Below are 22874 nucleotides of genomic sequence, written 5' to 3'. Positions count from 1 at the left end.
CATCTGACATTTAGTTACCACTTTGTGATTCTGCGACTGGAATGGTTATATGGGAAGGCGAAAAATCCTGCGTAAAAATCTCAAAAATCGAGGATTCGTACTCGATTGTTTCCTCTTCCAAAACTTAACCAATCGTAACCAAATTTGGAAATCTAAATGATTATGAAATTATCTGTGTCGGATCGTTTTGTTTTTTTGGCTAATTGATATCGGTTTTAAATACTACGCCTCTCATTGCGGCATAGTCAATGAGGCCATTTTGGCCATTTTTAAAGGGCTCTAAAGCCTTAAACAACTAGAATATCAAAAAAAAGCAAAACGGTCCGACATAAATATTGACAATATTAATCTGTGTTGAAAAAAACAACGGGTTGCACTCCGAGAGTGCCGACAGAAGTGAAAACTCAATGACTAGTCCAAAATGTCTGCAGCACTATGTATAATTGACCCATCCTCCTTTCTATTGAAAAACTTTAGTTCCGAAATTGCTGGCCAGTGAGCTTAAATTTGTAGCGTTAATTGTTTAAAATTCGAATAGAAATTGTAAAGTTAGGTACCTTGAAGCCCTCGCATCTAAATATATTTGGTCATGATATTTTGAGTTTTATTCACCAGTACTAGAGTTCATTTTTATTAGCGATTTCATCAAGATGTAGCTTTATTGAATTATATTGGAGTGATATAAAGTTAGAATGTAACTGTGAGATCCTCGTATTTCAGCCCGTACAAGATTAGAACATTGAGCTTTATTGCTTAATATAAAAGTCCAGTTTTAAATAATTGACCTGTTTATGAAACGTTATGACTAAAGTTCTTTGGTGAATAACATTGGTCGTGACGTGACACATGACGTCAGCGTTACGTTACGCGTTACGCTGAATCGAGTTTATAATTTTTTCCCCACCTCAAAAAGTGATTCATCAAAACCAGCCTCCCAGCCAGCCAACCAAACAAGAAACCCACGGAGGAAACAGTCGAGTACGTTTGTATGGAGAAATGACCACTCGTGTTGGCTCTTAAGGGAGGCCTTTCTTGGCTTTATAGAATAAGCTAGATCCTTGTTCATCATTTTTTTTCTGTATTTTATTGAAGATCACAATTTTGTGTATTTTGTTCAAGTTGCGGACGGAAACCAGCAGCGTGATTCACCTAAACGTGTCCGCGGCGAGCCTCATCATGGCGTCGTATGCGCTGCCCTTCCAGCTGTATGCCCTCGTAACGCGATGGGAGCACATCGAGGGGTCACTGGGCTGTACCGTGTATGGATTCGTCACAACGCTGACAGGTAAGTTTTAATTTAATTCAAAGAGGGAAATAGAAGAGTCGTAGAATGTAAGTATTGGGCCCCATACATTCCACGACTCTTTTATTCTCTCTATTCCCCTTTGCTCGACTTAGTATAGTATGGAGGTTTGGTCCCATCCGGCAGAAAGCACAAATCTTGGCATACATAAATAGCTTTAACGTTAATAACTCATAACAGTAATAATAACAAATCGTAAAAAGGTTTCACTTGGATAGTGGGTTCGTAAGCACACCATATTTTTTTTAGTTTACTGTGAAAGTTACAATAAAAATATCTAGTAGAAGTATATTCTCGAATATATTTTCTAAAATATTGTCTTTGGATTATTGTTAAGACTTATAGTTTTATAAATTAGGCTTACTTTCTTTCGAAAATTTGTTCAAAAAAACCGGTCAAGTGCGAGTCGGACTCGCGTTCCAAGGGTTCTGTACAGACCGGCCGCAACAATGAAGTGGTCCTCTCTCCTCGATGTGCACCTGGGACGGCCAGATCCAGGTTACTGAGCAAGCCTTCCAGTCCATGTGAACTTTTGGTAGACTCTGGAGACAGCAGACTGACTTAAATTCAGCTGTTCAGCAACTTCACGCTGCTTAACGGCTCGGCCAAGACATCGAGCGACTTGCGACGGCGGGAGCGGTAACCATAGGTTGGAGCGAAAGGTCCGATCGCTGTGTCACGCTCCAACCTAATATGGTTATCGCTCCCGCCGTCGCAAGTCGCTCGATGTCGTGGCCGAGCCGTAAGGCCTTGATTCAGCAAGAAGATGACTTGGCTGGCTTCAGTTTCTGTGGTGTCCAGTTTATCCAGGTGATTCCAGTGATTAATTGCGTGAGATATGCACAGATCAACTTCTGATAAGCGACTGATAAGAAATAACCGGTTAAATCGGTTTTTATGGCTCTCAAACGGGCTCAACTCGTGTGTAATCAAAGCAGGTAAAATCAAATTTTCTTCAAAAATAACAATTATCTGAAAATTACCTAACCGATTTTATGGGTTATTAATGTAGTAGGAGATCCCCCATATAGCCGACCTTCACCAATCTGTCTGACGGATGAAACTATGATAATATGGAATAAAATATGTTCCAGAAAATAAATAAATAGGGTTGCCTAAAGAAATATGGTCAAGGCTATTTTTAATAAATTTTTGAAAAAAAAATTTTTTCGGCAAATTTTACCGATTTGTCTGACGATCGAAATGAGTTTCAATGGAAAGTATACAACTTGTACAACATAAATCATCTAGGTTGCCTATCTTTTTCCGGTCACTATTATGTGGTTGCCGTGTTTAAAGAGGTGATTTTATATCGATAATTGCACTCATCTGTCTGACGCTTGAATTATACATCAAAATGATGGTAATTTTATTGCAAAAACAATGGTATGGGGTGGCCTGCGAAAATCCGGTCACAAATGAGGGTTGCCAGGCTTTTAATTAAAATAAGAAGGGAAGACTTTTAGCAATAACTCATAAACGGCTGAACTGATCAAGTTTGTTTTAATTTTATTTGATTGAGTTTTTTAAGCACTATTTGCATGATTTTTTTCATATTTTTTGGACAGATTTTTCAAAAGTTAGAAGGACAAACTTGTGTTTTTTTCTTTCTAAACGATTATTTCCGAAATGATTCACTTTATCAAGAAATGTTGTTTAAAGGCCCGTATTCATTTTGAAAGACCTTTCCAACAACACCCCACACTATAAGGTTGGAACGATAAAAAAATTGTCACACACATTTTGTTTTTTTCGAGGCGATTATTTCCGATAATATTCACTTGATCAAAAAATGTTCTTCTAAAGCCCCTATTCATTTTGAAAGACCTTTCCAACTGTATCCCACACCATAGGATTGCTACGAAAAAAAAATCCTCACGTACATTTTGTTTCTTTCGAGGTGATTATTTCCTAAAATATTCACTTCATCAAAAAATGTTTTCCAAAAAACCGTATTTATTTCAACAGATCTATCCAACGACATATCACATTATAGGGTTGAAGCGAAAAAAATGGTCACATATATTTTTTTCTTTTTTTTTCGTTTGATACCTATGTTGTAAGATGTCATTTGATATGAATTTTAAAATAAATAGGATTCTTCAAAAAATCATTTTTTGATAAAGTGAATATTTTAAGAAATAGTCGCCTCGAAACTCTCGAAAGAAACAAAATGTGTGTGAGATTTTTTTTTTGTGTCAACCCTATAGTGTCGGATGTTTTTGGAAAGTTCTTTCAAAATGAATAGGGGTTTTAGAAGAACATTTATTGATAAAGTGAATATTTTCGGAAATAATCGTTTAGAAAGAAAAAAAAAGGTTTTTCCTTCCAACTTTTGAAACATCTGTCCAAAAAATATGAAAAAATCATGCAAATAGTGCTTAAAAAACTCAATCAAATAAAATTAAAACAAACTTGATCAGTTCAGTCGTTTATGAGTTATCGCTAAAAGTCTTCCCTTCTTATTTTAATTAAAAGCCTGGCAACCCTCATTTGTGACCGGATTTTCGCAGGCAATCCTATGCCATTGTATTTGCAATAAAATTACCATCATTTTGATGTATAATTCAAGCGTCAGACAGATGAGTACAATTGTCGATATAAAATCACCTCTTTAAACACGGCAACCACATAATAGTGACCGGAAAAAGATAGGCAACCTAGATGATTTATGTTGTACAAGTTGTATACTTTCCATTGAAACTTATTTCGATCGTCAGACAAATCGGTGAAATTTGCCGAAAAAAATTTATTTTCAAAAATTTATTAAAAATAGCCTTGACCATATTTCTTTAGGCAACCCTATTTATTTATGTCCTGGAACATATTTTCTTTAATATTTTCATAGTTTCAGCCGTCAGACAGATTGGTGAAGGTCGACCATATATGTGGGATCTTAGACCAATGTATTTGATAGCATAATGAATAAACAAAAACACGACTAAAACTAAAAAACCGGCCAAGTGCGAGTCGGACTCGCGTTCCAAGGGTTCCGTACATTACTCAATTTTTAACAATGTATTTTTTATATGTGAAACGCGAGTGAATTGCCTTTAAAAAACCCGTAGGGGTCGGATCAAAAACTAAGTAATTAGTCCGACTCACGCTTGACTGCATATTTCTAATAGGTTTTCCTGTCATTTATGGGTAAAGAACTATTTTATGTATTTATTTCAAAATTTTAGACCCAGTATATTCGGAGATAAAGTGGGGGAATTGTCATTTTTTGCCTATTTTCTTGAATTACTTCTAAACTGTTTATCTTAAAATTATACAAAAAATATACTTGAAATTTTTATAATGAGCTCTTTCATTTGATATGTAACACGATATAGTTTAAAAAACTGATTTTTTTATTTTCTCATTTACCCCCCAAAAGTGGCCCCTATGTTTAAAATTCATTTGTTTACGTTACTGCTTAGGTTGGAGACAGAAAGCGAAAAACTCGGTTTATCAATGAACAGGCAAAAAACCAAATTGATTACGTAGTAGACCGAACGGGAATGCTGCCGGATGTTCAGAACATACAAGGCATTGACACTGTAGACAACTTTATCTATTTGGGATCGACCATCAACAATGAAGGAAGCTGTGTCCCGGAGATCAAGCGTAGAATAGCCATGGCGAAAGACGCGATGACACGCCTTCAGAATATCTGGAAAAATCGGGGTATAAGCTATAAGACCAAAATTCGCTTAGTCAGAGCCTTAATAATGCCTATTTTTCTCTATGGAGTAGAGACGTGGACAATCCGATCAAGAGAGAGGCAGAGAATAGATGCGTTCGAAATGTGGTGCTGGAGGCAAGGACCGGAAAACCCCTCTTTACGCTTAATCCTATCAATTCGGTAACTCAATCGATTCGGTTACCTTATCATTCGGTAACCCTATCATACTGTTACCTGATTGTAATGGTAACCTTATTGAAACGGTAACCCTAACCTTTAACCGAGTTAATCTCAAAACCCCATCGCGATAGGGTTTTTGTTAAGGGTTTTTAACAGGTTTTCATTCAGTTATGGTAACCTTTATTATCGGTTGCTTACTGGTTTGCTACATTAAAGTAGTTTTAGAAAGTGCCGTCAGAACTAAAAAAAATACTAAAAAAATTGTTTATTTTATTTACTTTATTTATATTTTGTTGATTTTATTGATTATTTATTTATTAAATTTATTTAATTTATTTAATTTATTTAATTTATTTAATTTATTTAATTTATTTAATTTATTTAATTTATTTAATTTATTTAATTTATTTAATTTATTTAATTTATTTAATTTATTTAATTTATTTAATTTATTTAATTTATTTAATTTATTTAATTTATTTAATTTATTTAATTTATTTAATTTATTTAATTTATTTAATTTATTTAATTTATTTAATTTATTTAATTTATTTAATTTATTTAATTTATTTAATTTTTTTTTTAATTTATTTAATTTATTTAATTTATTTAATTTATTTAATTTATTTAATTTATTTAATTTATTTAATTTATTTAATTTATTTAATTTTATTTAATTTATTTAATTTATTTAATTTATTTAATTTATTTAATTTATTTAATTTATTTAATTTATTTAATTTATTTAATTTATTTAATTTATTTAATTTATTTAATTTATTAAACTTATTTAATTTATTTATTTTAATTATTTTAGTTATAATATAATAATTAATAATATAATAAGAACACACCACACAGGTAGGTATAAAGATAAACAAAGGAAAGGCAAAAAAACTTGTTTGTGCTGGAGGCTTCATAGACCGCCCATGCCAACCTCGGTTATTCAATAATAAGTTGAATTTAAGTGTGCGTAAAGATTACAATCGTTTGAACTGGTCAAAAACCTCATAATGAGGTAACTGAATAGACTGGGTTTTTATTTCGGTTACCGGTAACAGAGGTTAACTCGATCTGATACGGTTACCGAATCAAAGTGTTACCTTATTAAGCGGTTACCGTTATGGTAGGGGTTTTTATAAACACCTCTAAAATAACCCTATGAAAAACCCCGGTTAAGGTAACCGGTTCCTGTCCCTGGCTGGAGGCGAATGCTACGAATACCGTGGACGGCAAAACGCACAAATGTGTCTATTCTCTCACAACTTGGCATCAAGACTCGGCTGTCCACCATATGTCTGCAACGCATACTGTCATATTTCGGTCACATCATGCGAAGAGAGGGTAGCAATCTGGAAAAATTGGTCATTGTTGGCAATACCGAAGGCAAGAGAACACGAGGCCGATCGCCAACACGTTGGTCTGACCAAATAAAGGAAGCCACATTGAGGGGTACCAGTGACCACGATCCTCAGTAATGAGGGACCGACCAGAGAGTTTACGTTACATGTGGGTCTTTGGGTCACAATCTTACATATGTGTACCAAATTTCAACTTAATTGGTCTATTAGTTTCGGAGAAAATAGGCTGTGACAGACGGACAGACAGACAGACAGACAGACAGACGCACGAGTGATCCTATAAGGGTACCGTTTTTTTTCCTTTTGAGGTATAGTACGGAACCCTAAAAATGCGACTTGAGTCTATTTTTTTGCTCCCGAGTGTATACACAAATACACATATAATAACTACATATACACATCTTCATAATCACATCGTACATCACAGACCTTTACTTCACCTACAATTACATCACAGACCTTTACTTCACCTACTACAATTTGTTGGAACTGCAACAGTAATACCGTATATTTATATGGGACTACAAACTTACTTATGCAGTTCTTAAATCATTATAACGTGATTGACATTGCAATATTTTTAGGTTTTATATGGCTTGATAAGCTAACAACTACATATGTTTAAAATTTGAAGCTTGTGGGTTATGGTAGAAGTACCTTAGAATTATGATGATCGTGACTGAGTGAGTGAGTGAGTGAGTGTGTCAGTGTCGAAAATAAGGAACTTTGACGTACAATAATTTTTAAACTACCAGTTCAAATTGAATTTTTTGAGAATATATCTAAAGCATTTTAAGCCCTATAGATGTCACTCAAAATTCAGGGTCTAGCTTTAGCCAGCACAAAATTACAGGACGTCGAAAATCGCCTGAATCGCTTCGGGAAAAGGATGATACGGCGCCGTGCGTCTTTAGTTTTGCTCGACTTGGCGGGGGCACTGCCGTGCCCCCAGATGTGCGTGTATGATATGCATACCACGTTTCGTGCTTTCTGCCGGATGGGACCATACTTGAACCTAAAGGCCTGCGCAAACCGGCGGAGCGCAGCGCAGATCACTTTAAAATTATCAATGTATTTTCTTCCCTATCTCAATTACCTTCAGGTATAAATTTAAATGCTTTGAGACTGACCTCGGAGCATCACGGAAGATTGTTACTCCACGGCATCGAGGAGCACGTTAGAGGATACTGCGGCGGTAGGCGGCGGCATGCCGCGGCATCCCCCGGCCTACGCCGAATAGTGCTCCCTGGTGCGCCGGCCGCCAGCGCTCGGGCTGGCGCCTGGCGGGCGCTCGCGGTATCGCGGAGGATTTTACCTTGCCGGTGTGCGCTGCGCGGCGTAAATCCTCCTCGGTGATCTGCGCTGCGCTCCGCCGGTTTGCGCTGGCCTTTAGGAGGCGCACTATTTAAGATCGTAAAAACTGAATGTCATGGAATATGGAATTCATTTTTTGGGCCGGTTCTTTCGGCTTTTAAGTTTTCTGAGGCAAGTGAAAAATCTGGGTAGTATAAGAGAGCCACCCAAAGGTACCTAACTGGGCATTTAAGCTGATTTTAGCGTCACACTGACCGTTGAATATTAAAATAATGATAGATAGATAGATAAAATCTTTATTCAACCACAACTTACATGCTTTGTGACACAATAAATAATAACAAGAGACAAGAAGAAAGTTGACAAGAGACAAAAAAAAGAAAAAATCAACATACAATTTGACACTAATAGCAGTAATAGCAATTTACATATTCGACATAAGTAGAGGGTCATGTGTTGTGGTAAAGAATAGGCGCTGACTCAGCATAAATAGTTCATTGATTGCTACTTGCCCACTACGCTTACTCTGGTTTCTGCCGTACTAGGTACTATCACTGCAGTCTTATATTAATAGTCATATTTAACTACTACATACATAACATTTTACTATTACTGACGTGCTTACACTTGAGCCTTAAAAATGTGTGACACTCTACATGCTATAACACAAATCGATGATATTGAGATAGCACGCACTATTGAATGCGAAAGTATTGAGCAACTGACAAAAACATTACACACTGTTGCTTGTAATAAGGTTGATTTTGGATCTTGCTGTTTTTTGAAATAATACAAATGAGTGTTGCTTGTTCTACGATTTATTGAAGACTGAAGTGTGTTTAGGATAGTACTTATTAAATACGATATGCATGTGTGCGTGGGTCATGCATACATATAAGATTTTTAAAACAGCTTTAACATACCGCCCACCAAAAGGATATTGATTATCCTTTTTCAAAATCAAGTAATCATGCAAAATTTACAACAAAATTAAAATACAATTAATCATTAATACATTCATTAGGTGTAAGTTTTCTTAACCAGGTTTGCGTAAACATCAAAATTGGAAAGAAATTTACAAATTGGTATAATAATAAAAATAAATATGTTCTTTATCAGAACAAATATAATTTTTTGGACGTTATACACAAGTATAACAGTACCTAGTTAATTTTAAATTTACAAATTAATATAATAATAAAATAAATGTTTTTTATCAGAACAAATAAAAAAATTTTGAGAGTTATAAACAAATACATATAACAGTAGTTAATTTTTATTGTACCTACTTATAATTTAACGTCTATCTATTCTGAGACATCGACTGGAAAGAAACAAAGTTTACTGATAGAACGTTTAACAATATTTTCACCGCTCTTGACACTGTACACTCGCGTTAGGCCGTCGGTTCCAGAATGTTTGTCGACAATGCGTCCTAATAACCACTTTCCAGGAGGTAAGTTTTCGTTTTTTATTAATACGATTTGGCCAATATCAAATTCCGGTTCCTTTTTTGTCCATTTCATTCTTTGTTGAAGCGTTGATAAATAATTTTGTTGCCATATGTGCCAAAAATCATTTAACATTTTTTGCAGGTGTTGCCAACGAGATAAAACGTTCGTGTTCACATCTTTGAAAGTTGGTGATGGTATGGTTATCGGTGCCTCTCCAATTAAAAAGTGTCCTGGAGTTAGAGGATCCGCGTTTTCATCGTCGTCTATGGGAACGTAAGGCCGTGAGTTAAGGCACGATTCGACCTGGCAGATCAGAGTTGAAAATTCCTCAAAGGTAAGATGAGAATTAAGGACTCTCTTTAAATGGAACTTCATGGACTTTACTCCACTTTCCCACAATCCACCGAAATTGGGACTATATACTGGTACAAAATGCCACTGAGTTCCATCTTGTGCTAGCTTTGTAGCTATATCTCCATCAAAGTCCAACTTTACTTCTTCAAATGCATCTGCCAACGCCTTATTTGCTCCAATGAAGTTCCTCCCTTGGTCACTCCAGAGATTTGCACACCTACCTCTTCGTGCAACAAAACGTCTGAAGGCTCCAATAAAGGCTTCCGAGGTTAAATCTCCGACAAGCTCCAAGTGTATGGCTTTAGTGACCATACATACGAATATAGCTATGTATGATTTCATGGTTCTTAATCCTCTCCCCTTTGACATAAGTGTCTGATATGGACCTGCGAAATCGACGCCACTATTCAGAAATGGACGCGCTGGGGTAACCCGTTCCTTAGGTAGATCTCCCATTAACTGTTTCTTGGCAGTGGCGTTCTGTCGTGCACATATCAGGCATTTGTGAATGTATGATCTGACCTTTTGTTTCATTTTTAGGATCCAGTATTTACTTTTTAGGTAACACATCATCAACTGTTGTCCGCCATGAAGCATTCTCTGATGAGCATCAGCCACAATTAAAAAGGTAAGTCGGTTCTTTCTGTCCAGAATTATAGGGTTCTTACTGTCTTCGTTCAGATTTGCGTGTTTAAGACGACCGCCCACCCTGAGTATATTAACTTCATCCAGGTAAGGATTTAATGATTTCAATTTACTGTCACATCTTACATTTTTTTTATTTTGTAATCTAGTTATATCATCATTAAATGCTTGTTGTTGAACCAATTTAATGCAAGTCGTCAATGATTTTTGTAACTCTTCTGTTGTGAATGTAGGGTTCGGGGTAAGCTTCTTATAATTTAAAAAGCGTTTGCAGTATGTAACTGTCTTAACAAGTTCTTGTAAATCATCAAAATTGTCAAACTGGCTTATAATTGAATAATTATCTTCCTCTTGTACTTCCAAGCTGGTGTGAAAGGTTCGTTTCATTTCCAGGTCTGTCGTGACGTCTGATTTATTAAATGGAATGTCATGAGTCTTTAGCCATTCTGGCCCGTTCCACCATAAATGATGTGAGATGAGTTCTGGTAACGGGGAACCACGTGACGCAATATCCGCAGGGTTCGATTGGGATGTGACATGATACCATTTATCGCCAATATCATCGAGAATGGACACCACGCGATTTCTGACGAAGGTTTGCCAGCGGTTAGGGTCTCCCTTTAACCACGACAAAACTATTGTTGAGTCACTCCATGCGAACACTTGGCTTTCCGGGATTCTCATGGCTTCTCTTATTTGTTTAAGCAGCTTTGCAAGCAGCGCAGCGCCACACAGTTCTAATCGTGGCAAAGACACTGGCTTCACTGGACTTACACGGACTTTAGCTGCTATGATATTCGTCTTGATTTCACCTTCTTCAGTTTCTACTCTTAAATAAGCGACAGCTGCATAAGCCTTTGTAGACGCATCAGAAAATCCATGTATCGTAGTTTTATCTAGTCTTAGTTTAGTTGTGTGTAGCCATCTTGGTATATTGACGTCCTTTAAGTTTTCAAAATTGTGTGTTATGTTTAACCATTCTTCTTTTATTTCAGGTTCTACTTCATCATCCCAACTTGATCGGTGCAACCAAAGTTTCTGGATAAGCATCTTGGCTTGAATTATGCTTGGTGCCAACCACCCCAAAGGATCGAACAACTTTTGTGTTTCTGCTAGTATGTTTCTCTTTGTAATAGTTATCGGCGGCTGGGGTAGTTCAAGTTTGTACTGAAAACTGTCTTCACCCATGTTCCAACTGATACCCAGTGCACGTACAGTTCCGTCTAGGTTGATGTCCATGTTTACATTACTGTTTCTCTCATCAGGTGGGAATTGCTTTAAAAAGCTGGTGCTATTAGACGACCATTTCTGCAGATCGAATCCTCCGTTTTTCAGAATAATTGCTATATTTTTCGCTACATCTACGGCGTCTTCTGTGTTATCTTGGCCCGACATGAGGTCATCCATGTAGAAATCTTCTTTAATCGTTTTTGCAGCTACTGGATGATGGTTTCCTTCGTCTTCTGCGACCCTTTGTAACGTTTTCACAGCTAAGTATGGTGCAGATGCTGTACCAAACGTGACACGAAGCAGGCGATATTCTTTAATAGGGTCAGCTGCACATTTGCGCCAAAGTATACGCTGCAGATCTGCATCTTGTTTTGTAACCAAAATTTGACGATACATTTTCTGTATGTCTGCAACGAAGCAGATTTTCTTCATACGCCATCTCATGATTATGTTCCTTAAATCTTCTTGAAGCTGTGGACCCACCAGTAACTCTTCATTAAGTGAAATATTGTTTATGCCTTTAGATGAAGCATCAAACACAGCTCTAACTTTAGATTTGTCCTTGTCGTTCCGAATCACAGCATGATGTGGGAGATATACTGATGGGGCTTCTATTTCAGTGTCTGGAACTTCTTCCATGTGCTTCAATGTTGAATATTCTTCTATGACTTTGGTGTATTCCTTTTTGAATTCTTCGTCCTTTTCAAATTTTCTTTCTAGTTGTCTGAATCTTCTCAGTGCTATGTCCTTTGTTTGTCCTTTTGTTGACTTTATTTCCTCTGTTCTTGTGGGGAGTTTCACTACATATCTTCCTTCTTTTGTTCTGGTAGTTGTATTTGCATAAATAGATTCACAATGTTTCTCATCCGCTGTAAGTTCTGGTTTTTCTGCTGACTCCAGTTCCCACATGTTTTTTACCAGAAGGTCTAAGTTGAGTTTGTGATGCATGACAATAATATTTTTTGAAGAATTGCCTTCAGCGTCTCCGAACACAATCCATCCAAGGCTTGTATTTTGTGTACATGGTGAGCCTGGAGGACCCTTGATTAAGCCATTCATTATAATTTGTGCATAGACCTTAACGCCTAGAAGCATGTCTATTCGACCTGGTTGATGGTAGTTCGGGTCTGCCAGATCGAGTCCATTAATATGCTGCCAAGCGTGATGAGTCTTGGTGAGTGCTTGTGATGGAAGTTCAGCGGTTACTCGAGTAGACAAGACAAATGCATTGATGTTTAGGTTGAAGTCAGTGTCAAATCTTGACTGAAGCTCACACTGTACCATACTGTTGACCGAGGTCTTCATTGATTCCAGTCCTGTGGCTGAACCCCTGACAGGTGTCTTGTGTAGTTTCATCATCTGCACGGCTCTCTCCGTGATGAAGTTCGCTTCTGAACCTTGATCAATCAAAGCCCGCAGTGTGAGCACTTGCCCCGTCTCACCCTTCACTAGGACAAGCGCTGTAGCTAATAAAGCATCTGACTTTTTAGTAATGAAGTGCGTCGCTACAGTGATATCATCTTCTACTTCTTCTTTTGGTACGTCATCCTCAGTATTTTCTTCTATCTGACTAAGATGTGCCTTTATATTTTCATTCTTTGTGTGGTGCAATAGAGAATGATGACGTTTGTGACAGACTTGGCAGGATGTTGGTAAACGACACCTGAACACGGAGTGACCGCTGAGTAGGCAGTTATAACATAGATTGTTTGTTTTCACGTAGTCAGTTCTTTCAGTTACGTCCATATTGGCAAACTCCTTACAGTGGCTCAGCGTGTGATTATCATTACACTTGATACATGTTCTACTTGAAGTCGCTGCTGGTGTTGTATTCAAGCTACTTTGTTCATTTGAAGGAGCTGGCGAAGTTAAATGAAAGGTTTTCTGCGTAGCCGGTCGAGAAACTGAAGGAACGGCCGAAGTAGTGTGGTGAATAAATTCCAAAGTACGGAATTTGGTTTCAAGAAAAGTCCTCAATTCAGACCACTTCGGTAAGTCATCCGGTGTACTCTTAAAGGAATATTCTTCCCAGTCCTTGTGGGTCTCTGTATCCAGTTTCAACACAATCAAATGCACTATCATAGGATCCCAGGACTCGACAGATACTTTAAGGTTGCTTAGACTGTTCAAACACTCCGTAGTTGTGTCTAAAAGTGACTTGATTTGGTTAGAAGTTTGCGAGTATATCTTTTTCTGCGAAAATAATCTCTTCATAATAGCATTAACAATGATTCTTTTGTTTCCGTAACGGTTCTTTAAAGTCTTCCAAGCTTCGTCGTAATTAGCGTCTGTTACTTGTATGTTCTTGAGTAAAGCTTGTGCTTCGCCAGTGACACTATTTTTCAAAAAATGCAACTTCACGACGTCGGATAACGAGCTGTTGTTGTGTATAAGTGACTCAAATATGTCTTGAAACGTTGGCCAATCTTCATAACTGCCACTGAAAACTGGTGGCTGTACGCGAGGTAACTTCACTTTATCGCCGGTTATATTAGAACTGTCAGTGGCCGTACTGGCAGTATGATTACATTTACCAATCGAAAACGACGATAACATGTCCTTTATATCGCCACTTAAACAGAAGTATAAATCTTCATAAATGTAGTAATCTTCATTAACCAAATATGGTATATCCATTCGCTTTTCCGTAGGTGTACACTTAAGAAGGTCTTGATGCGCATTTTGAAATATACTCCAGTAGTGTTCTATGCTTTTTAATCGCGATTCAAGATACCCCTTTGTAAGTGCTTTAGGACATTTCTTGAGATTTGTTTGAGTTTTTTGTAATATAGTTGCTGTATCTTGTAACAAACTTATTAATTGTTCCATATTTGATATTTTGTTTCACTAAATTTCACGTAAATATCCTTATATAAACGACGAAAAAGTTCAACCTTAATGTTGATTAGTTGCACTCAAATGTTTCATGTCTATTCATTTTATAACTTGCTATGTAATTGCAAAGTAAATGCAAAGATCAAAGTATTACACTTTAAATGTAAAGATCACAAAATGTTCACTATGAAAAAACAGTCGCCGGCCGCCTTATCGCTCTGGAATGCTTTTGTTCTCGGGTCTCCGGCTCCAGACTTCTTTGTTGCTATCCGGTTCGGTATGGACCATATGTTGCTTGTAATAAGGTTGATTTTGGATCTTGCTGTTTTTTGAAATAATACAAATGAGTGTTGCTTGTTCTACGATTTATTGAAGACTGAAGTGTGTTTAGGATAGTACTTATTAAATACGATATGCATGTGTGCGTGGGTCATGCATACATATAAGATTTTTAAAACAGCTTTAACACACACAAACAAAAATGATTTTACAATAATCTCACAAAATATACGAAGCATCTATCGCAACTTTGATGACTTTTCAGTCATGCTGTCCAGCTTTGCACACACACCTGATTTAATCATCTTCACGGAATGCAGGCTAAATTCTAACAAGCCCGTGCCCCAGCTAGCAAGCTATGACGCTTATTTTACTTCATGCCAGCGGAATCAGAACGATGGTGTGGTAGTATATGTTAAGAGTAGCATAAAACATTATGTACAAGAAATATCATTGTCCCAGGCATCCTGTCTTCGTGTGGATATCCTAAATAATATAGTTTATTGTATTTACAGATCTCCTTCTAATAGCAATGCAGAACCTTTTATAGATACTCTTAAAACTAGCTTAGAACCGTTAAGACCAGGCAGCGACGTAATAATCGCTGGTGATATTAATATAAACTTAATAAAAAAACCTAATGAAATCGAACAGTCATATGAATATAGAAACAGAACTAACTATTTAAACACGTTATCATTATTTGGACTCTTAGCTGGCCACACGAAACCAACGCGTGACAAAAACTGTTTAGATCACTTTATTTTAAAAATTAATAAAACCAAATTTACCCCATTATAAAGACAACCATAACTGACCATTACACGACATTTCTTTCTGTAGCCAAATCAAAAAAAAATACCTCCTAACAATTACAATAAAACTACTACAAACTTTGAAAATGCCCTCAAATACTTAAAGCAACAAAACCTGCCTGAACTAATGTTTTGTGCTGATCCTGATATTGTCACAGACCGGCTTACAAGTATGCTTGGTGAAGCTATAAAAAGAAATACTAAAGTTGCTCTAATACCTAGCTCAAAACGCATTATAAAGCCGTGGATCACTCCAGGGTTATTACGCTGCATTCGAAATCGCAATAAGCTACAAAAAGAGGCTCAAAATAATCCTTATAACGCAATTACAAAAATAACGTACATTAGATACAGAAACTACTGTAACAATCTTTTAAAGAAACTTAAAAGAAAATACGAAAGAGAACTCTTAGAAAAATCTATGCATAATAATAAACTCCTTTGGAAAAACATAAAATCACTAACATACATTAATAAACCTAATAAACTTAATGCTGAGCTTTTAAATATAAAACCTTCTGTTACGGAATCAGCTGACACCATAAACAAATATTTTGCTAACATATTAGGAAAAGAGCTTGCCGAATAAATTTGCCCAGACTCTCAAGACGAATTAAACGCTTTCCTCAGTAATCTTCCATGTCAGTCTGGATCCTTCGTATTACTACCTACTAGGAGGAGCGGGGGGGATGTGCAACGCTTAACATCGCTGTCAAGTTGCTGTGCGATTTAAAATATAATTCAAGTGTTAAAACTTTAGTATTGGTGATAAAACAGTGACTAATTGCTTAAGTGATCAAGTTATTAACTATTTCTTATATAAAATATAATAACAATTGTGTATAATAGTGAAATTAAAGCAAGAAATAAAAGACCTGTGTTAAAACTGTCAAGTTAAAGGTAATTCGTCGATAAAGATAAGTGAATTTGACTCGAACGCGGGTTGATCTATGAAGTTTAGCAGCGCTTAAGACCTTTCCGCCGACAAGCCGGCCATGTCGTATGCTTAGCGCCCTAGTGCAGAAATAAACAGTATCCACACAGTTTTAACGTAGAGTTTAGCGTACCTCAATGCTCTGAAGAACAATTAACGGCTACCAACATTTCCGTGCTTTGTGTCTGCAATATCTTTTGTTTTGATTTTGCTTTAGTAATATTTTGACGAACTTATTTCAAATCACTGACAAAATGAGGTGCTCAGCCTGTCCTCTCCCTATTAGTGACATTGAACTACTTGTGTGCGCATCGTGCAAAAATAATTACCACTACAAGTGCGTAAATATAACAAGCGCCGAATATAGGGAAAAATTGGTGCAATTGAAACGGGAATGGCAATGTCCTAGTTGTAAAAATATCACGACTCGCAGGCGGGGCGCGGAACACACTCCGGTTAGAGGTCTGAACCAATTTGGTTCCCAAAATCGCGAGAGCCAGCCGCCCGAGGAATCTCACCATACCGAGGCCCGCAAAGAACAGCTGTCGGAATCTCACCAGACGAACATGTCCTGCGATGAATCACTGTTGGACCTCGAAAATGAGTCTTGCGCGATGGGAAATCAATCAGTACCACAGCCTCATGAACAGGAGGACGAAAGTAGTATTTCGTATAAATCATTCTCGGCACTTTTAGAACTGAAATTTGCAGAGCTTAGGTTGGGACTGCACGAAGAAATTGATAGTTTGAGATCGGAATTCAACACTTCTACAAATTCTTTAATGGCCGAAATAAGAGGACTAAAACAAAATGTTGATTCTGTCACTAAAAAAGTAAATTTTCTTGAGTCAGAGAACGAAGCCTTAAAGTCTCAACTAGCCGAATGTAAGTCCAGTCAGAGTCCTGACACACAAGCTTTGCACGAGACTATCTCCCGGCTGGAACTTGAACTGAATGACAGGGAACAGGCTACGCTCTGCAATGACCTTGAGATTTCCGGCATCCCTGAGTCCAAGGAAGAGTCGACTGTGCACATAGTCATGGCCTTGGCGACAAAGATTGGAGTGAGTTTGGACGAAACTGACATAGTGTGTGCAGACAGAGTCGGCCCCGTACGGGAAGCAGCACGAGCCAGCACCTCGGACCCCGTGCGCCCGCGCCCGCGCCCGCTTGTGGTGCGGCTGGCGCGCCGCGCGCTCCGCGATGCGTTGCTTAAGGGCGCGCGAGTACGCCGCGGTGCCACCACTGAGGGGATTGGCCTGCCTGACCATGCCGCAAGCAAATTTCACATACATGATCGCCTCACCAAGAAGAACCGGGAATTATTCTCTAAGGCTCGGGAGAGAGGTCGCTCGGCTCGTTGGCGGTTTATCTGGAGTAAGGAGGGACGAGTATATGCCAGAGAATCTGAGTCCTCGAAAGTACATCGAATCCGGACCGAAGGTGACTTAGACCGTATTTTTCCCGTGGCGTCTTCCGACCAGAACATATAGGATTCGTGGCGAAATTAGTTTCACTAAAATAATGACTGACTTAATTTGTTTTATTTATGTAATAATACTAGTATTCCAGTATATTATAAGCTTGCGCATGTATTCAATGAAACATTTAGATCTTGTTTTAGTTAATTTTAATCATGTTTTAATGAAATTTTATATTACAATCGTATTGAAATGTGTATTGCACTATTTAAATATAATATTAATGTTAGTTAAGTATATAAGTCTGCTCATTTATTCAATGAAATATTGCGATTTCGTGCTAGGTAATTTTAATAATGTTTTAATGAAACTTAATATTGCGTCTCTTAATAATATCCAAATGAAATCAGTAATGTTCTTTTTAAATGTAATGAGCGTAACCGGTCGGACATTTTACAATTTTGTACACAAGTTGGTATATACACACAAAACCTTATCACTTTACATAAACACTATCCTGCACCGGTTCACACACAGAATTATAAAATTATTATATATGATAGAATCAGCGTATCTAATGAAATATTTAGATGTTTTTATTATTTATTTTTGTATTCATAATGTTATATTGAAGCTGCGTTATCTGAATGTTAACATCAGTATCCCTATGAATAATTTGAATTCGTTGTTGAAATGTGTACAAAACTTTAAAACATCATTTTTAAAACAATTATTGTTTAAAAATAATATTGACATGTTGCTCATCACAGCCCAAAACTCACAATTACATCATCCAACCCTGCACACAAAATTACTAAAACTATTTATTCATTTATTCATTTGTATTCAAATAAAATAAAACCTAAGCATTTTAAATTTGGACTTTTTAATGCAGGATCCTTATGTAGTAGGCATAAACATGATGAATTCTCAGTAGCCATTGAGCAACATAAACCAGATATTATGGCAATAAATGAAACTTGGCTGAAACCCGGCCAAGATGGGCGTGCGCCCACCGTGCCGGGGTACAGGTTACGGCATGCCCCTCGCACACTCGGTACAAAGAAAGGCGGTGGTGGGGTGGGTTTTTATATTAAAAACGGTGTTACTGCGCGAACCTGTAGTCACCCGGCTCATCCGGATGTGGAACAAATGTGGATAAGGATCAAGTTGAATACCATTACTTTCGTAATTGGAACCGCGTACCGCCCTCCATGGCTTAGTTTAGACATATTTTTGGATGCTCTGAGTGATACAATCGTATCGTTTACCCGTTATGACCATATTATCCTGAGCGGTGATTTTAACATCAATATGTTGGATTCTAATGATTATAGAAGCAAGCGACTGCAACAATTTCTGTCTTGCAATAATCTTCTTAACCACATTACGGAACCAACTCACTATACTGAGCACAGTTCCACTCTCATCGATATAATCTGTTCAGATGCTGCGATTCTCAATACCGAGGTTGACCATAATGAGGAATTGGGAGGACATGCTATGGTTTTTGTCAACGTTAATATTAAAACACCTAAAGTCCCGCCTTTAGTTTATTTTAAAAGACCCCTGCATAAGATCAACATGGAACATTTCAACAGTCATTTAAGCCAGTTACACTGGGATAGCATCGCAAGTCTAGGGTCTGTTGAGGAAAAGGTAGCACTATTTAACGCTTACATACTTGGGATTTTTGATATGTATGCGCCAGTCCAAAAAAATACCTTAAAAGAGGCTGCTAAACCTTGGCTTACTGACAATGTTCGCTACATGATGAGTCTCCGTAACGAAGCACACAAAAAATATAAAAAAAGTAAACAAGATTCTGATAGATTAAATTATAAATCATTAAAAAGTTTGGTAAACGCTAGTTTATACTTTGAACAAAAAGCCTATTTCGAGCAACATATAAACACTAATTTGAACAACCCTAAAACTCTATGGAAAAATCTAAAACGCAATGTAATCCCTAACTTTAAAAATTCCTCTACTTTGCCGCAAATATTTAACGATCCCACAGTTATTAATGATAATTTTTTAAAAGTCCCAGGGAGCAATGTGGTGGACGCTGCCACTCTAGCGTTCTTTGATAACCATCGGTATGGCATCTCTACTTTTAGTTTAAGTACCGTTGATGAAACGTTTATCACAAAGCTATTACTTGGAACAAAGTCCAACGCTTTAGGGTATGATGGGATAACATATGATATGATATTAATGACACTTCCACTGACTGTTTCAATAATTACGGATTTGATAAACACTAGCATACTAACAGCTGAAGTTCCTGCAATCTGGAAGACAGCCATTGTTCGCCCAATCCCTAAAGTAAACGATCCTAAGGATCTTAAAGACTTGCGCCCTATTAGTATATTGCCGTACCTTTCGAAGATCTTGGAAAAAGTGATCTATGGTCAGGTGTCCCAATATTTGGAAACCAATAATATCTTGCCCGAAAACCAGTCGGGCTTTAGAAAAAAGAGAGGTACTTCTACAGCCCTCCTTTATGTAATTGACGAGGTTTTAGCTGCACAAGATATAGGACATGGCACAATAATGGTTTTACTGGATTTTTCGAGGGCGTTTGACTGTATCAATATTAATCTTTTACTTTCGAAATTACGCTATTATGGTTTTGATAATAACTCAATACGTTGGTTCTCCAATTATTTCAAACACCGTAAACAAATAGTCAAATTAACAGAAACAGACGGGGTTTCCTCAATGTCCAGTCCATGCCAGGTGAAAAGAGGAGTGCCTCAGGGATCCATTTTAGGACCTCTTTTGTTCATCCTGTATAGTAGCGACATCATCAGCTGTATAAAACATTGTAAATACCAGCTTTATGCCGATGATTTGCAAATTTTCTTATCTTTTCACCCCAATGATACTGCTGCAGCAATCGCGAAGGTTAACGACGACTTAAAACGATTGTCGGACTGGTCCTCGACAAACTGTCTTGTGCTAAATCCATCAAAATCAAAATTTATGGTTCTGGGGTCTATAAATCAGACTAAGGCTATCATTAGTAAGCGCCCAAGTATCATTGTCAATGACGTAACAGTTGATCGTGTGGATGAGGCCCGAAATCTTGGACTACTGTTTGACACAAATTTACGTTTTGAAAATTACGTGATAGAAACTGTTCGGAACTGCCTTTATCGCCTAAAAGTATTGTACAATTTCCGGAACCTTCTCAGTGTCCAACTTCGAATAAGACTCTGTGAGTCCCTGGTATTATCCAAACTTAATTATTGCCTCACTGCTTACGGTCCATGTCTTCTTGCTCGCTCAAAGCGTCTTATTCAAAGAGTGCAAAATGCGTGCACTAGGTATTGCTTTAAAGTTCCTCCCCGGGCTCACGTTACACCATACTTAAATAACTCAGGTCTTTTAAAAATGACCGCCCGCCTGGATCTTATGTTCGCGTGCTTACTTTTTGACACCATACAGACTAAATTGCCCACCTATTTATTTAAAAAACTTGTATGGCTCACTAACAACCACCACCAACCTAGAGCGTCACGAGCAGCCGTGCTACAAGTCCCTAAACACAGGTCCGCTGCTTTTAAAGGGAGTTTCCGCTACCGTGCAACAAAATGTTGGAACAACATTCCTCCGCCAATACGACATTTAAAAAATAAATCCAATTTTAAATTTAAATATCGATTACACCTTTTAAACCATCAAAAACTTCAAGGCTGAATCTCCTTTCTAGATGATGTAGTCTCTTTTATATTTATGTTCAATTTCAAATTTTAGTAAAATCTTAGGGTAACATCTAAATTTAATTTCAATAATAATATAAAACAAGACCGGGAACGGATATTACCACATCTCATACACAGAAGCACGTGACAGTAGACACACAACACACAACATGAGCATCATTACCTTAGTTAAGTTAGATTTATAAGAATTAAGCGTTGTACAGTCTTTTCATTATTGTAAAAGGTCCTGGCAGAATATCAGCGATGTGGCTTGCCGCATCACCATGCTGAGCCAGCGCCTTTTCTCTGCCACGACACATGGTTTTGCATTTGTTTTATTTTTCTTCTACTTTAAGATTTGTAAATTAATTTTTATGATAATTTTAAGCTGCATGTCTTCTTTCATCTATGTACCATGTATGTTGTGGAAACGAATAAAGTTTTTATCTATCTATCTATCTATCTACTAACCAAGACGAAGTGTACACTACACTTATAAATCTAAAATCAAGTAGTGCGCCTGGCTGGGACAATGTATCGACGAAATTTCTTAAATACGTTGCCAAGGAAATAGTCCCTATCATAACTCACATAGTGAATCTTAGCTTTAATTTAGGAGTCTTCCCTAAATCGCTTAAAATGTCTATTATTACTCCCGTGTACAAGAGTGGAAAGAGAGACGACATCAGCAACTACAGACCAATCTCAGTCCTGCCAGTGATTTCGAAAATTCTGGAGAAAATTCTAAATAACAGATTACTAAAATATTTAACCAAATTCAATCTCTTATCAAATTCACAGTTCGGATTCAGACACGGAAGATCAACTGAGGACGCAGTAACATCTCTTACCTCCACAGTTGTAGAAGACCTTGATAACAACAATAAGTGCCTAGCTGTCTTCCTAGATCTGAAGAAAGCTTTTGATACCGTCTCTCTTCCCATTCTTGTGCAAAAGTTGGAGAGAAAAGGTATCAGAGGAATACCACTTTTACTCTTTAGAGATTATCTCTATGGCCGAAAACAACGGGTTAAACTGGGCGAATGTGTCAGCGAGGATGAGGACGTCCAATATGGCGTACCGCAGGGAAGCGTTCTGGGTCCGACTTTATTTTTAGTGTACATCAACGATCTCTGCGATATGACCATTCCTGGCGCAAAAATATTCTCTTATGCTGACGATACAGCTGTCATTTTTAGCGGAAAATCATGGGGAGAGGTAAAGGTCGGAGCTGAACTCGGAATGGCACACATATCAAAGTGGTTAAGGAGGAACCTACTAACATTAAACACCAATAAGACAAAATATGTTTGTTTCAGCATCTCTCAACCGACTTCTCAAATAGATTTAAAAATTCATTCTTGTCAGCAAA

General features: G+C 37.3%; 1 protein-coding gene across 1 annotated transcript; it reads right to left on the bottom strand.

Moving 5' to 3' along the window:
• Positions 1-7688: 7688 nt before the first annotated feature.
• On the bottom strand, positions 7689-13271 carry LOC134805970 (uncharacterized). Its single transcript, XM_063779145.1, has 2 exons — positions 10188-13271; positions 7689-7912 (listed from the first exon to the last, which is right to left on the bottom strand). Exons 1-2 carry the CDS (start codon positions 13252-13254, stop codon positions 7689-7691), a joined length of 3291 nt encoding a protein of 1096 aa, XP_063635215.1. The 5' UTR covers positions 13255-13271.
• Positions 13272-22874: the final 9603 nt, after the last annotated feature.

Source organism: Cydia splendana, unplaced genomic scaffold, assembly GCF_910591565.1.
Source record: "Cydia splendana unplaced genomic scaffold, ilCydSple1.2 scaffold_95_ctg1, whole genome shotgun sequence".
Classification (NCBI taxonomy): Eukaryota; Metazoa; Arthropoda; class Insecta; order Lepidoptera; family Tortricidae; genus Cydia; species Cydia splendana.
The sequence above is the reverse complement of the archived record's forward strand: the minus strand, read 5'-3'. Positions and strand labels throughout refer to the sequence as shown.

What these genes read in the sequence shown, in the direction of transcription:
- LOC134805970 (XM_063779145.1), bottom strand. Translation starts at nt 13,254, where the DNA reads ATGGACGTAACTGAAAGAACTGACTACGTGAAAACAAACAATCTATGT. An exon ending in GATGATGTGTTACCTAAAAA is followed by an intron (nt 7,913 to 10,187) that starts GTAAATACTGGA and finishes GATCTTAAATAG; the next exon opens with TGCGCCTCCTAAAGGCCAGC.